The sequence below is a fragment of the Solenopsis invicta genome, chromosome 2, assembly GCF_016802725.1.
Source record: "Solenopsis invicta isolate M01_SB chromosome 2, UNIL_Sinv_3.0, whole genome shotgun sequence".
Lineage (NCBI taxonomy): Eukaryota > Metazoa > Arthropoda > Insecta > Hymenoptera > Formicidae > Solenopsis > Solenopsis invicta.
The window spans coordinates 24,524,542-24,541,645 of NC_052665.1; the positions used below are offsets into that span (position 1 = coordinate 24,524,542).

General features: G+C 34.6%; 1 protein-coding gene across 7 annotated transcripts in view; it reads left to right on the forward strand.

Annotated features, from left to right (window-relative positions):
* LOC105201497 (Fanconi anemia group D2 protein homolog) overlaps positions 1 to 17,104 on the forward strand; it is a 194,246-nt gene that overhangs the window by 116,239 nt on the left and 60,903 nt on the right. For 6 of the 7 annotated variants that reach the window (XM_039459785.1, XM_039459783.1, XM_039459782.1 and 3 more), the window contains one exon: positions 11,079 to 11,296. In XM_039459785.1, the coding sequence (XP_039315719.1) occupies positions 11,079 to 11,296 (218 nt within the window). Of the gene's footprint in view, positions 1 to 11,078; positions 11,297 to 17,104 lie in introns of those variants that run through there. The other variant, XM_039459786.1, reaches the window with a different exon arrangement.

Below are 17,104 nucleotides of genomic sequence, written 5' to 3' on the forward strand. Positions count from 1 at the left end.
TTTTTTTGAATTTTACACTTGACGAACTCTTCTTGTAAACCACAGCAACACGTGGCAGGACACAACTAGTAGGTATATAAAAACGCGCACACATTCGAATGCAACGTTGTGTCAAAATTTCAAAGCATTTGTTGAAGAACTTTTGGAGATTTAAGCTTTTGAACAAACAAACATTTACATTTTTATTTATATAGAAGATAGATTATAAAAAAACTCTTATTTTAATATTTATTGTATTATACTAATTTGCCTTTAACGCTCATTTGCGTAATACGCGATTAGCGATACGTATGAGATGAATTTGTTCCAATGCAGAAAAATCGAGCGTACAAACAGATACGTATAGCATGCATATATACATATACATATATACAAGGTGTCCCAAAAAGGTCGGGACACCTAATATCTCAAGAAATATAAGTTTTACAGAAAAATGTTTCAGACAAAAGTTGCATGGTTTCGAGGAGGATAAGATGGTGTCATTAATTTGACCTTGAATAGTTGCTTAAAGGTCACGTGGAAGACACCTTCAATTTTTTAAATGGGACTACCAACTTTTTATTACATATTCTTGTAACTTATCTCGAGACCTTTCTAAAACACTACAAGAACGTTTATTTTTGTTGAGTACTTTCCGAGTTGTAACGCTTGAAAGTTACAGTACACCGTAGCTTTCAAGCCTCACAACAAAAATAAACTTTCTTGTAGTGTTTTGGAAAGGTCTCGAGATAAGCTACAAGAATATGTAATAAAAAGTTGACAATCCTATTTAAAAAATTAAAGGTGTCTTTCACGTGACCTTTAAGTAACTATTCAAGGTCAAATTAATGATACCATCTTATGTCCCTTTCGAAACCATGCAACTTTTGTCTGAAACATTTTTATGTAAAACTTATATTTTCCGAGATATTTAGGTGTCCCGACCTTTTTGGGACACCCTGTATATATTGTATATGTATATAAGGAATTTGTTATTATTTTTCAAGAATGATACATCGGGAAGACACTTTATCATTTATGGTTGGATTTGTATAAAAATAAGCTTTTTGTAATTAAAATATTTAAAAGTTTTAAAAAACAAATGTGAAGTGAGGGGAAGTATAAAAATATTCTGTTTTTTTATTTTTTTTAAATTGTTGTAAAGTACTTTTGGAGTCATTTAACTTTTATTCAGAATATTTTTGTTTAACTTTTATATTCTCGACGATAATTGCTTGGAAAGACAAAAACCGATTTTTTTCAAAAAGATGTTTAACTTCTTAAAACTGTAAACACAAACAAAAAATATTTTTGTGTTACAAATAAACTCCTCTATGTGTACACAAAATTTCAGAAATTTATGACTTTTTGGTTTTGTGATCGTTCCTTGTCAGAGCGGAGGCCCAACGTTATGCACCGTTTTTACGTAGCCATTGCCGCTAGTAAATAACTCCTCGCGCAATTTTGACCGCGTTTGGATTTGGCGGAGGGCCGGACTGATTCAGCTATCTTTATTAATTTATAACTCGTTAACTATTGCGAAAATTGCAAAGTGGTATGACTTTTCGATACCTATGTGAACCTGGCACCCGACTTCAGGAAAAAAATTTTTTTAAATATGCATTTAATTAAGCTTGGATTGTACCCGTTTGTACCACATTTCTTTTCGTTTGTACCTCAAAGAGTTGAAAAATATAGAGGTTTCAAAAAATGTTAGCACCCCACATTATGATATTCGAAGTCCGCAAGCGGGTGCTGTTTCGTAATCGTTTGTATCCAATTGTACCACCGCGCGTTTCGTTTGTACCCCTAAGGGGGTGATTGTACCGCAATTTCAAAATAGGGGTACGAGCAAACTTCGCCATTTTTCAAGATATTCGAAGTCCGCAAGCGGGTGCTGTTTCGTAATCGTTTGTACTTGATTGTACCACCGCGCGTTTCGTTTGTACCCCTAAGGGGGTGATTGTACCGCAATTTCAAAATAGGGGTAAGAGCAAACTTCGCCATTTTTCAAGATATTCGAAGTCCGCAAGCGGGTGCTGTTTCGTAATCATTTGTACCCGATTGTACCACCGCGCGTTTTGTTTGTACCCCTAAGGGGGTGATTGTACCGCAATTTCAAAATAGGGGTAAAAGCAACCTTCGCCATTTTTCAAGATATTCGAAGTCCGCAAGCGGGTGCTGTTTCGTAATCGTTTGTATCCGATTGTACCACCGCGCGTTTCGTTTGTACCCCTAAGGGGGTGATTGTACCGCAATTTCAAAATAGGGGTAAGAGCAAACTTCGCCATTTTTCAAGATATTCGAAGTCCGCAAGCGGGTGCCGTTTCGTAATCGTTTGTACTTGATTGTACCACCGCGCGTTTCGTTTGTACCCCTAAGGGGGTGATTGTACCGCCATTTCAAAATAGGGGTAAGAGCAAACTTCGCCATTTTTCAAGATATTCGAAGTCCGCAAGCCGGTGCTGTTTCGTAATCGTTTGTACCCGATTGTACCACCGCGCGTTTTGTTTGTACCCCTAAGGGGGTGATTGTACCGCAATTTCAAAATAGGTGTAAGAGCAAACTTCGCCATTTTTCAAGATATTCGAAGTCCGCAAGTGGGTGCTGTTTCGTAATCGTTTGTATACTTGATTGTACCACCGCGCGTTTCGTTTGTACCCCTAAGGGGGTGATTGTACCGCCATTTCAAAATAGGGGTAAGAGTAAACTTCGCCATTTTTCAAGATATTCGAAGTCCGCAAGTCGGTGCTGTTTCGTAATCGTTTGTACCCGATTGTACCACCGCGCGTTTCGTTTGTACCCCTAAGGGGGTGATTGTACCGCAATTTCAAAATAGGGGTAAGAGCAAACTTCGCCATTTTTCAAGATATTCGAAGTCCGCAAGCCGGTGCTGTTTCGTAATCGTTTGTACCCGATTGTACCACCGCGCGTTTCGTTTGTACCCCTAAGGGGGTGATTGTACCGCAATTTCAAAATAGGGGTAAGAGCAAACTTCGCCATTTCTCAAGATATTCGAAGTCCGCAAGCGGGTGCTGTTTCGTAATCGTTTGTACTTGATTGTACCACCGCGCGTTTCGTTTGTACCCCTAAGGGGGTGATTGTACCGCAATTTCAAAATAGGGGTAAGAGCAAACTTCGCCATTTTTCAAGATATTCGAAGTCCGCAAGCGGGTGCTGTTTCGTAATCATTTGTACCCGATTGTACCACCGCGCGTTTTGTTTGTACCCCTAAGGGGGTGATTGTACCGCAATTTCAAAATAGGGGTAAAAGCAACCTTCGCCATTTTTCAAGATATTCGAAGTCCGCAAGCGGGTGCTGTTTCGTAATCGTTTGTACCCGATTGTACCACCGCGCGTTTCGTTTGTACCCCTAAGGGGGTGATTGTACCGCAATTTCAAAATAGGGGTAAGAGCAAACTTCGCCATTTTTCAAGATATTCGAAGTCCGCAAGCGGGTGCCGTTTCGTAATCGTTTGTACTTGATTGTACCACCGCGCGTTTCGTTTGTACCCCTAAGGGGGTGATTGTACCGCCATTTCAAATAGGGGTAAGAGCAAACTTCGCCATTTTTCAAGATATTCAAAGTCCGCAAGCCGGTGCTGTTTCGTAATCGTTTGTACCCGATTGTACCACCGCGCGTTTTGTTTGTACCCCTAAGGGGGTGATTGTACCGCAATTTCAAAATAGGTGTAAGAGCAAACTTCGCCATTTTTCAAGATATTCGAAGTCCGCAAGCGGGTGCTGTTTCGTAATCGTTTGTATACTTGATTGTACCACCGCGCGTTTCGTTTGTACCCCTAAGGGGGTGATTGTACCGCCATTTCAAAATAGGGGTAAGAGTAAACTTCGCCATTTTTCAAGATATTCGAAGTCCGCAAGTCGGTGCTGTTTCGTAATCGTTTGTACCCGATTGTACCACCGCGCGTTTCGTATGTACCCCTAAGGGGGTGATTGTACCGCAATTTCAAAATAGGGGTAAGAGCAAACTTCGCCATTTTTCAAGATATTCGAAGTCCGCAAGCCGGTGCTGTTTCGTAATCGTTTGTACCCGATTGTACCACCGCGCGTTTCGTTTGTACCCCTAAGGGGGTGATTGTACCGCAATTTCAAAATAGGGGTAAGAGCAAACTTTGCCATTTTTCAAAATATTCGAAGTCCGCAAGCGGGTGCTGTTTCGTAATCGTTTGTGCTTGATTGTACCACCGCGCGTTTCGTTTGTACCCCTAAGGGGGTGATTGTACCGCAATTTCAAAATAGGGGTAAGAGCAAACTTTGCCATTTTTCAAGATATTCGAAGTCCGCAAGCCGGTGCTGTTTCGTAATCGTTTGTATCCGATTGTACCACCGCGCGTTTCGTTTGTTCCCCTGAGAGGGTGATTGTACCGCAATTTCAAAATAGGGGTAAGAGCAAACTTCGCCATTTTTCAAGATATTCGAAGTCCGCAAGCGGGTGCTGTTTCGTAATCGTTTGTACCCGATTGTACCACCGCGCGTTTCGTTTGTACCCCTAAGGGGGTGATTGTACAGCAATTTCAAAATAGGGGTAAGAGCAAACTTCGCCATTTTTCAAGATATTCGAAGTCCGCAAGCGGGTGCTGTTTCGTAATCGTTTGTACTCGATTGTACCTCCGCGCGTTTCGTTTGTACTTTCAAGTAGGTGATTGTTCCAAAGTTAAAGAAATATTTCATTATGTTAATGGTACTGATATTTAAATTTGTTATATGAGGAAGTTGCATTGAGTTTTGTAGTTTGTGCATATTATCATATTTATTTTTTATTGTGGTATTTTTGTTATTTTTTTAATTTTTTTAAATGTTTGTTTTTATTTATGTTTTGTTATTATGAATTTTTCTTATATTTTTGTATATATTGAAAGTAGTATTTTAATTATTTTTTTTACTTTTTCAGTTTTGTTTTTGTATCTTTTATTTATTTTTATTATGCGTGTTGTTTTTATTGTAATGGAATATTGTAATTGATTTGTTTTATATTTTTATATAAATTAGAAGTGATATGTTTTTTTTGTTGTGTTACGCGTTTTCACGCGTTTAATGGTTTGATATCTCGACAGAGATCATTATGAATTTCCCATTTTCCAGTTAGTCTTCGAATATGTGCTATATAATGACCCATTGTGTTCTCATTATTTTGTCCTTCGTATTCTATTGCAGCAAGCAGTCTGTATACTGTATTATGAAATTGAATTTTATTCGGTATTTCATTTAATGTAAACTTTCCTGTCCAGTTAAATATATTAAGATTTTTTGCGAGATCTGTTGATTGTAAACATTCTATGTCTATAAACAGGAACTGACCGCAAATAACGAAATGTTCGATGTTGTTTTCGTTACGAGTGCATTTTTTATTGTTGTAAGAGTATTGCTCATTCACAACGCCTTCCAAAGCATTCATGTACTCTGTGTAAAATAATTTTGGGTTGATTTGTAAAATGTTGTATTTGTCTTCTCGCGTATATCGACAGTGGAGACAGTTGATATTAATTTTGCATGAAAATTCATTTTGTAATAAATGGTTAGCCACTAAATTGGAGATGTTGTAATTGCAATCTATTGTTCCACGTAGAGGCGTAATGAATTTATTTAATATCAGTGCCCTCTCTTTATATATTTTCACAGATGGTCCATATATTGATAATTCTTTTATGAAACGAAATGTGTCGTTTTCTGTTCGCTCTAAATAAAGATGAAAACTTGCCCAGTCGTAATACGTAACCAATAGTGTCTGCGCAATAGCATCGAAAGGACATGTATTTATTAATGACACAGGTTTCTTTTCAAGTATCACTGGGCCTAAAGTACTACCATTTTTTAGTAATGGTACAGTTTTAGTAAATTTTGGTTTTTTATGAATGCTTTCAATATCTGGACAAATAGTTAAATACTTGCCACGGTTCTTAGGACTGTTGTTTTTGCCTCTCCAATTTTCTTTTTCATTTAGGTAAGTGTGACTTGTTAAGTTAGTACATTCATCAGTAGTTATATTTGTGTTAGATATATCCTCTATGTCAATATCTTTGTTATCGATAGGTAAAACGTCAGCAATTGTTACACATTTTTTGTCCTGATTGATTGAAGATATGTCTGATTTTCTCGAACTTGCAGCTGAAATATTTATGATATTGCAATCGTCATTATCGGTTGTGATATTACATAAAACAGGAGATATAAATTTATTTGAATTGATTTTGTCAGAATTTTTAGTATTATTATGTTCAGTCTGTGAATCAGTGGCGTGTAATATTTTTATGGCACCTGTAAGTGTTCTAATGTGCGTAACCATAAATTTATCAGCACGTATGCATTTATTTTTAAAAACAAATTGTTTTAATTCTCTGAAATATTCTTCGCTGCAGGCAGAAGATGCTGTTTGTGCCGACATTAGTTCTGTCCATAAAAGAAAATGTTTCGCAATTTTAAGTAAATTGTTAGCGAATTCAGGACACCAATATGGATTTGGCCTTTCTCCTTCAGTACTACTTGTTTCAATTTCTGATTGAATGCGCTGCAAAAAGTTCATTACTTTTGTACTGCATTTATTGTTATTTATTTCAATCATAAAATTATTATCACAAGGATTTTTTTCACAATCAGTATCGTATAAGAATTCGTCGCCCTTAATTAATTGAATTAATCTCTGTTGTGCACTAAAACAATTATTTTTTTCTTCACTAATTATATTTTCGGTGTCGGAAATACTAGTGATTAAGAGATCATGACAAATTTGGCGAAATTTATCAATATCTGTACATTTTGTTAAAAGACCAACGCAGCGTACGTAAAAATCTTTAATTCGCATATGTTTATTTTCAAAGCATTTCCATCCGACAAACTAATTTTATTAGATGTGCAATGTCAATGCGTATGATACATTTTGGTTTCTGTACAGAATCAGAATCTTCTAAAAATTTCATACATTGATCGACGTATGTACTTAAATTTACATCGTTAAATGCAAGACTAATTGCATTTAATAACGCGAGAGAATAGTCAGTGACAATTTCAGAAGGATGAGGAACAGGTGTACGCAACCATTCTCGTAACCAGAAAGATAACATGTTGGTATCATGTTTTTCTGAAATCATTTGACACACTGGAAGTATTTTACCATTAAAAGGAGCTACGATTTGATACAAAAATATTGTATGTGACGAACCATCTGGCCTTTTAATAGGTTTTATTAATGAACCAGTTGCATCTATACTTAAAGTACCTGTTTTATTTTGTTGTTTATTAAACTGTCTGTATAAGAATACTTGTTCATTGCTCCAATACATAACAAAAAGTTTATCTATGCCTATTTCTCTTATGAAACTGGCAAATTCGGCTTTATATTTTAATTCAACAATAGATAGAATTGGATCAGAGATATTACTTAGTCCTAACTCTCGATCATTTTCTAATTGTTTAGCTTTACGTAAGACATTTTCATTGTACAAATGCGCTGGTTCTACCTCTCCAAATGTCATTATTTCATTTGCTTTTTTTCTTCTCCATGCATATGTTGATGATGCACATAATTCTTTTACAACGCATGCTCTATTAGCACCACGTAATTGTCGTTTTTTTGTATGTTTCACGCCCGTAGTATCACTAGTCGATACATAAATATCCAAACCATTTTTTGTTGGTTTCTCAGTACTGTACGCATTAATAATCGATCCGCATTCGGAACACTTTCCCCATAATTTAAGAAATAGTTTACCAATATTATCATTAACTTTTGCATTTTTGAATGAAAAACAACAGGGAACCTTTAAGGCATTCCATATTTCTGCAGCGATTACATCTACCCAGCCTTTATTTAAAATTTTGTAAGAACGATTTTTATATTCAACATCCACTGGTGCTATTTTTATCCATGTTTCATATGATAAACGAATGGTAGTGCGTAAGGATGGGAAAACGTTATTTGAGGATTGCGTGGACCAATTAGACTGATTACTATCGTTAGTTGACGTAGAAATATCACGAATCGTAATGCCATGATAATTACATAATTTATTTAATAAATCGTGTCTGTTCTGTGATACATATAAGAATATGTATTTTTTGGACATGGAATTGTCTAATTTAATGCATGCTTCCTCCCAAACGGAATGCGTTAAATTTAACGGTTTACGTTTATCATTCAAGATTTGTAAGTCTTTAAGAGCCTCGAATATCTCGCTCGGAGATTTTACGGCTTTCCGCGGCATGTTGAGTGACAATTAATCGTAAAATAATTAATCGACAAATTATAAAAAAGAAAAGACAAGAAAAGTATTAAAAGGGCAAAAGAAAGAAGAGCTAAAAGTGTAAAGAGAAACACGGCCTTATTGGACACGGATACTTTTTCGAAAAAAAAAAGTAAACACGGTCGCTTATTGCACTACGCTTTCGCTAATCGCTGCATATAACGTTCAGCAGTAACCCAGCTATTAACAGCGAGGCTGAGCAGTACGATTGCTTATATAATCCGCTTCCCCACCTACAGCCATCCCACCACCCGTTGTCTGCCGTCGGGGATCATTCGCCGATGAATGCCGAAGAATGCCGGAGGACGACGAGCCGAACGGCCGACGGATGCCTTTCCTCCGAACTTCGACGAACTAATGTCGGCACAAACAGCATCTTCTGCCTGCAGCGAAGAATATTTCAGAGAATTAAAACAATTTGTTTTTAAAAATAAATGCATACGTGCTGATAAATTTATGGTTACGCACATTAGAACACTTACAGGTGCCATAAAAATATTACACGCCACTGATTCACAGACTGAACATAATAATACTAAAAATTCTGACAAAATCAATTCAAATAAATTTATATCTCCTGTTTTATGTAATATCACAACCGATAATGACGATTGCAATATCATAAATATTTCAGCTGCAAGTTCGAGAAAATCAGACATATCTTCAATCAATCAGGACAAAAAATGTGTAACAATTGCTGACGTTTTACCTATCGATAACAAAGATATTGACATAGAGGATATATCTAACACGAATATAACTACTGATGAATGTACTAACTTAACAAGTCACACTTACCTAAATGAAAAAGAAAATTGGAGAGGCAAAAACAACAGTCCTAAGAACCGTGGCAAGTATTTAACTATTTGTCCAGATATTGAAAGCATTCATAAAAAACCAAAATTTACTAAAACTGTACCATTACTAAAAAATGGTAGTACTTTAGGCCCAGTGATACTTGAAAAGAAACCTGTGTCATTAATAAATACATGTCCTTTCGATGCTATTGCGCAGACACTATTGGTTACGTATTACGACTGGGCAAGTTTTCATCTTTATTTAGAGCGAACAGAAAACGACACATTTCGTTTCATAAAAGAATTATCAATATATGGACCATCTGTGAAAATATATAAAGAGAGGGCACTGATATTAAATAAATTCATTACGCCTCTACGTGGAACAATAGATTGCAATTACAACATCTCCAATTTAGTGGCTAACCATTTATTACAAAATGAATTTTCATGCAAAATTAATATCAACTGTCTCCACTGTCGATATACGCGAGAAGACAAATACAACATTTTACAAATCAACCCAAAATTATTTTACACAGAGTACATGAATGCTTTGGAAGGCGTTGTGAATGAGCAATACTCTTACAACAATAAAAAATGCACTCGTAACGAAAACAACATCGAACATTTCGTTATTTGCGGTCAGTTCCTGTTTATAGACATAGAATGTTTACAATCAACAGATCTCGCAAAAAATCTTAATATATTTAACTGGACAGGAAAGTTTACATTAAATGAAATACCGAATAAAATTCAATTTCATAATACAGTATACAGACTGCTTGCTGCAATAGAATACGAAGGACAAAATAATGAGAACACAATGGGTCATTATATAGCACATATTCGAAGACTAACTGGAAAATGGGAAATTCATAATGATCTCTGTCGAGATATCAAACCATTAAACGCGTGAAAACGCGTAACACAACAAAAAAAACATATCACTTCTAATTTATATAAAAATATAAAACAAATCAATTACAATATTCCATTACAATAAAAACAACACGCATAATAAAAATAAATAAAAGATACAAAAATAAAACTGAAAAAGTAAAAAAAATAATTAAAATACTACTTTCAATATACACAAAAATATAAGAAAAATTCATAATAACAAAACATAAATAAAAACAAACATTTAAAAAAATTAAAAAAATAACAAAAATACCACAATAAAAAATAAATATGATAATATGCACAAACTACAAAACTCAATGCAACTTCCTCATATAACAAATTTAAATATCAGTACCATTAACATAATGAAATATTTCTTTAACTTTGGTACAATCACCTACTTGAAAGTACAAACGAAACGCGCGGAGGTACAATCGAGTACAAACGATTACGAAACAGCACCCGCTTGCGGACTTCGAATATCTTGAAAAATGGCGAAGTTTGCTCTTACCCCTATTTTGAAATTGCTGTACAATCACCCCCTTAGGGGTACAAACGAAACGCGCGGTGGTACAATCGGGTACAAACGATTACGAAACAGCACCCGCTTGCGGACTTCGAATATCTTGAAAAATGGCGAAGTTTGCTCTTACCCCTATTTTGAAATTGCGGTACAATCACCCCCTTAGGGGTACAAACGAAACGCGCGGTGGTACAATCGGGTACAAACGATTACGAAACAGCACCGGCTTGCGGACTTCGAATATCATAATATGGGGTGCTAACATTTTTTGAACCCTCTATATTTTTCAACTCCTTGAGGTACAAACGAAAAGAAATGTGGTACAAACGGGTACAATCCAAGCTTAATTAAATGCGTTAAAAAAAAATTTTTTTCCTAAAGTCGGGTGCCAGGTTCACATAGGTCTTTTCGATTCATTGTTAGTTTGGTCCATTCTACCTATACATGAGAAATTTAACATAAATTATCATACACCCTCTATATAGGAGCGGCGTTTATATTATGAAAACACTAACTTTTGTTTGTCAAATGAGAGTAATGGAGAATTAAATATTTATTAGTATAAATACAAATTTTTGTGTTGAATATTTAATTTTGATAAAATATTTTTTTCAGGGATCCAGAGAGAATAAAGGTTTGGCACAATGTTGCTTCAAATGTTCAAAAACTTGTGCAAATTTGTAAAACTTTGAAAACAAAGACTATTATACAATTATTTTTGCAATACATGCCACCGTTAATAAAACAATTTTTAAATACTGGTATGCCAATACTGGAACATAATCTAAAATATCAAACAGATGACGTAACTGCTATTCTAAAAATGATGCAAGGTGAGAAATATTTATTTTTATATATAAGTTTTATGGAATGTTATATAAACTATATAATTTGAATTATAATAATAGATTATCTGAATTTGGAATCAATTTTTTTTTAGTAAAAACGTCAAGAGAGATTGTTTAAATTTTTTCTTAACTGAGTTTTGAACTATAAGGTGTTTCAAATGGTCGGGCAGTTTTTTTTTTAAATTACACCGGTTAAAAAAAAAAATATATATATATATATATATATAAATTTGTTCTTCTGTGGACCACACTTTCATTGTTACTAGCATTATAAGGTACCAAAAGGTACCTTGTACCCTAATCTAGAAATTAAGCATATATGGAGAGTTTTTTAATTCATTGATTGCATTATATACAAATGCAACTTTGTTCTGTAAAAGCTGCATTTGTGCATAATGCGATTGATCAATCGATGAATTAAAAAACTTGCTTATATTAACACAAATATTATCAAGACATATTTAAAAGGAGAAAATTGTTTGACCATTTTGTGACATTGTATTATTTTATTAAAATATTCTAATAATCATCTAAAAGAGTAACAGAATAAAGAATGTCGTACAGTTCTTATGGAAATAGAGTTCCGACCAAATTGACTGAAATTTTGATATGATGTAGGTTTTTACTAATAAAAATCTCAATGGTTATCAAATAAAATAATTAGAAGTTTTGGAATTATGGCATCTTAGATATCCAAATTGACCTCTATTGCCAGGATATGACGTAATCAGGATTGTTAACGCTCATGGAAAACCTAGAAAAGTCAGGGAATTAAGAAATATATTAACCTGCTTTGCAAACTTGTACTTACTCAATGATAAAATGTAAATTTGCTTCTTGCTGTACTTCAGAACAGCTGTATCCGGATGCGCGGCCGCTCGTAAAAATGTTTTTAAACATATTTCCGGACAATTTCATAGCAACATATTTACAAATAAACCGATTAAAAATTGCATACATGCAATGTTGGATAGTATCTCTATACATGTATTTACATATATGTATAGAGATACATTTTGTGTATCTGAATCTGTATCTGAAATATATTTGTACTGGAGTATCTGTTTCTAGATACTAAAGTACAATATCTGAATTTTTTTTAGATACATCTTTAAATATATTAAGACCGGTATTCATAGTCAATTCTTATTTTAAGGCCATTTTAAGTAATGCCTTAAAACGCTAATACGCTAATCTCTGATTAGTTGATAACATCTTAAGATGATACTTAAGACGGTCTTAAATATGAAACTATGAATACCGGCCTAGGTGATATCTTTGAAGCATTTTTTTATTTGTAAAACGAATTTTTGATCAATAGAAAGGAATGAAATAGTTTTTGGATTAATCGGGTAACAAGTGTTTGCAATACTGTATCGTAGTAAATGCTAAAAAAGATAGAACAATGGCACGTGTGATGTACAAAGAACATTTTGTTCTTTTTTTTATTGCATTAATTATGAGCTGAAGAATTCTTTTATATCTTTCTGCTTTTTGCGCATTATTAAATTAATAGATAATATAAATTTAGATATTATTTAATGTTATTTTATAATTAAATTTAATACATATTTGTATAGAAAATTTATTTATGAAGTTTGGAAATTTTATTTATGTTTTATATTTATGTAAGTTTGTCACGAGCCGTTACGTTTCTAAAATTTTTCATTGTTAAAATGTGACAATCAAAATAGTCTAAATTGGCGTTGTGTGTTTATAACGTTAATCACATTTTGTATTTCGTATTTTTAGTTAGATCATTGCGAACAAATCGTTATATGTCACTAACATTATGATCATTTATTTAGTATGTTTAGTGCGTATTACAATAAAATATAATTTTGATGTATCTTGCATGCATTGAGATAGGTATTTTTAAAGTTTCTAAATATCTGTACCTGTATGCGCGCGCGCGCGCGCACACACACACCACACACACGCGCGCGCGCGCTTTAATTTATATTTATATACATTTGTCTACTTGTATCTATTTTTACGTTGTACTGTCTGACAGTAGTCAATTTTGAATATTTGAACCGTTATAACTCCTTTTGATTATTTGGTTTGATGATTATTGAGACTTTTCATTAATGAGTCAAATCTACATCATATTAAAATTTCAATCAATTTGACTCATTTCTATAAAAAGGACTACGTAGGATCTTTGCAGTTGATTTAGTTCATCTATTTACTTAGTTTGATTGCCATAAAACGATTAAAAAATTTCTTTTTTAATTTTTTTGTGGCAATACAATAATTTTACTTAAAAAAATTGTTTCTAAATTCAGAAAAAATCTATTAATTGTATTAAAATTTTGAATTATGAAATACAATATTAAGAAATATAAAGCAAGGTGATTTCTGCATGTCTAGTAATAACCGATGTATTTATTAGCGAAATGTGAAGACATTAAAAAGTAGTTTATACCATAGAAATGTTCACATCGTACAGTGGACATAATTATTGTAGATAAAAGTGTTAAAAATATGTTTTTTAGTAGGATCATATATATTTTTTTTACATGAATTTCTTTGATATTTTGGTGTATAAGGGGAATGTTAAAAAGTTAAGAGTTTACAAAATATTTCCATATTTTATTTAATACATTTTAATACAATTTTTTTGTATGAATCATTTTTGTATGTTTGTACACTTTGCTAATTATTATATGTCGGTTATTTCATATCCTATACAGGATGTCTGAAAACATTTATATACTCCTTTTAAAATGAAAGAAAGCTGGATAGTCGATTTTCGTCAGGAATCGTAAGTTAAAAATATCTCACTATTCGATAGAGTGTATAATTTACTTATCAAAATTTTGGAGATTGTTGAAAAGTAAATTGGGTACTCTGTCGAATAGTGATATTTTTAATTTCCGCTTCCTACCGGAAATGGATTATCCAGCTCAAATATTAAATTTTTAAAATGTAACCTGGTACTTTTTATTGTAGATTTGGATTACACATAAAAAAAGAAATTTTTGTTTCAAATATTTATTTAAAAAATGCCTCTATTAACTTAAAAATGATCTTATAAGTAAATGTAATAAAAAATAAAAAGCTAAATTTATAAATTTATATATTAAAAAATAAAAAATAAATTTATTAAAAAGCTAATGGAAATATGAAAAAAAATGTTTGAGACAAAGGTTTCTTAAAATATTTTAATTTGAGAAATTGACTATTGATTAAATTGAGAATTGACTATACTGTCACAGCAAGAAATTCGGTTTGGTCCTTACGGATTTTAACATATTATTTGTATAAATAACACATAGTGCGAATTTTTATTAAGCAAAAGAAGAAAGCGTATCTCTGAATCGAGAAAATCTAAGTAAGGTAAAAAATTCTAAACGAATTTGTTTCATTCTCCGGACCTCCGTTTCCGCCGCATTTTCTTCTTTTCCTTCCACACTTTCATTCATTCCCAACCACCCTCCTTCCCTCAACTCCTCTAACCTTCTTATTCAAATCTCTCCTTTCCCGCCCTCTCTCAAGACCTCATCTACCATCTCCTGCCATCCCTTTTCTACGCTCCAATTTGTGCACTTCTCCTATACGTGCTCCCAAATTTTCTTTTTCTCTCCACATATCCTACACTTCATTTCTTTATCCCCCTCCCAATATCTACTTCTCCTCATCCCGTCTCCCAACCTATACTTCGCCACTCTCTGCTATTTTTTCTATCCCTTCTTTAAGTACTCCGCCACCCGTTTACCCTACCATACCATACGAGGTGTGTTCAAAAAGTATCGCGAATTTTGAATTTTCGCGGGTTACGTATATTCGAATTTCGATCTTTTTGTGGCGTTATGTTGGTACTCATGTCTCTCACTTATGCCGACAAGCTCGGCCATTTTGAATGTTCACTTAATTGTTGACAGCTGCTTTGCTTGCACGTGTTTTGGATCGTCTTCGATTTTTACCTATTCAAAAAAATGGATCAAAGAACCTGTATCAAATTTTGTGTGAAAAACGAAATTAAGTGCGCGGATGCATTCCGAATGTTGACTGTGGCATACGGAGAAGCTACCTTGGACCGAAGCAACGTTTATCGGTGGTACAAAATGTTCTCAGAAGGCCGAGAAGATGTGAACGACGAAGAGCGTGCCGGACGCCCGAGCACTTCAACAACAGACGAAAAAATTAATGAAGTGGAGAAAATGGTATTGGCCAATCGTCGAATCACCGTTAGAGAAGTTGCTGAGGACCTAAACATATCGATTGGCTCGTGCCATTCGATTTTTATCAATGATTTGGGCATGAGACGGGTCGCCGCGAAATTCGTACCAAAATTGCTCAATTGCGACCAAAAACAGCATCGCATGAACATTGCTAATGAGATGTTGGACTCTGTCCGCGACGACCCAAATTTGCTCCAGAGGGTCATAACTGGTGACGAATCGTGGGTTTATGGTTATGACGTGGAAACCAAAGCTCAATCATCTCAATGGAAGCTGCCGCACGAACCAAGACCGAAAAAAGCGCGCCAAGTTCGGTCAAATGTGAAAGTTTTGCTGACAGTTTTCTTCGATTGCAGGGGCGTGGTGCATCATGAGTTCTTGCCACAGGGTAGAACGGTCAATAAGGAATATTACCTGCAAGTTATGCGCAATTTGCGCGAAGCAATCCGCCAGAAACGCCCGGATTTGTGGAAGAACAAAAATTGGTTTTTGCATCACGATAACGCCCCTGCTCACACATCGTTGCTTGTGCGCGACTTTTTGGCCAAAAACAACACACTAATGATGCCGCAGCCACCGTATTCCCCAGATCTGGCCCCCTGTGACTTTTTCTTGTTCCCTAAACTGAAGAGGCCCATGAAAGGACGACGTTACGCTACGCTTGACGAGATAAAGACGGCATCGAAGGAGGAGCTGAACAAGATAAAAAAAAATGATTTTTTGAAGTGCTTCGAAGATTGGAAAAACCGTTGGCACAAGTGTATAATATCTCATGGGGATTACTTTGAAGGGGACAAAATAGATATTCATGAATAAATAAATAATTTTTGAAAAAACACAAAATTCGCGATACTTTTTGAACACACCTCGTATGTTAGAGCCTCTAATTTTCTCTTATCTTTTCTTCTGCCACCTACTCTCTCTTGCCACTACCTCTTTCCCCCTTAACTCTCCCTCCTCTTTCATCTTTTCTATTTTTCTTAAGCTTTAACTCTTCTCCTCATAGAAATCTCTCTTTTCTACTTTCTATTTACCCATCATTTTTCCTTTCTTTGCTCTATCTCTTATTTTCTCCCCTCACCAGCTCTTCTCCCTCTCTCTCTCCTAGTTTTTTTTCATAACTTCATGTCCTTAACTCTGCCCTCCTCCTCAACTTTTCCCTCTGCATTTCCTCCCTCGGCATGTACCCCGGCATGTACCTCCCAACCCCCAAAACCCACTTCAAGAACCCGTCCTGTATCTTCTCTACCCTCTTTTATTCTTTCCAGCTCCAAATCTCCATTTCATATCCAATTACAGTCCAAACTAATCTATCAAACAACCATATTTTTCTTGACCAATCTTTTTCAAACTTTTTTTTTCTATCCCTCACACTTTTCTCATTACCACCGCTCCTTTGTTAACTCTCTTCTCTATGTGTTTTTTCTGACCCCCATTTGCCATCATAACATACCCTAGATATTTGTATTTTCTCACTTCTTCTATCTCTCTTCTTTTCCATTTCCACACCATCTTTTTCTGTCTCCCGCCCCCCTTCTACACCTCATTACCTTTGTCTTCTCCACATTGACGTCTATTTTCTTTCATTCTATATAACTTTCTAGCG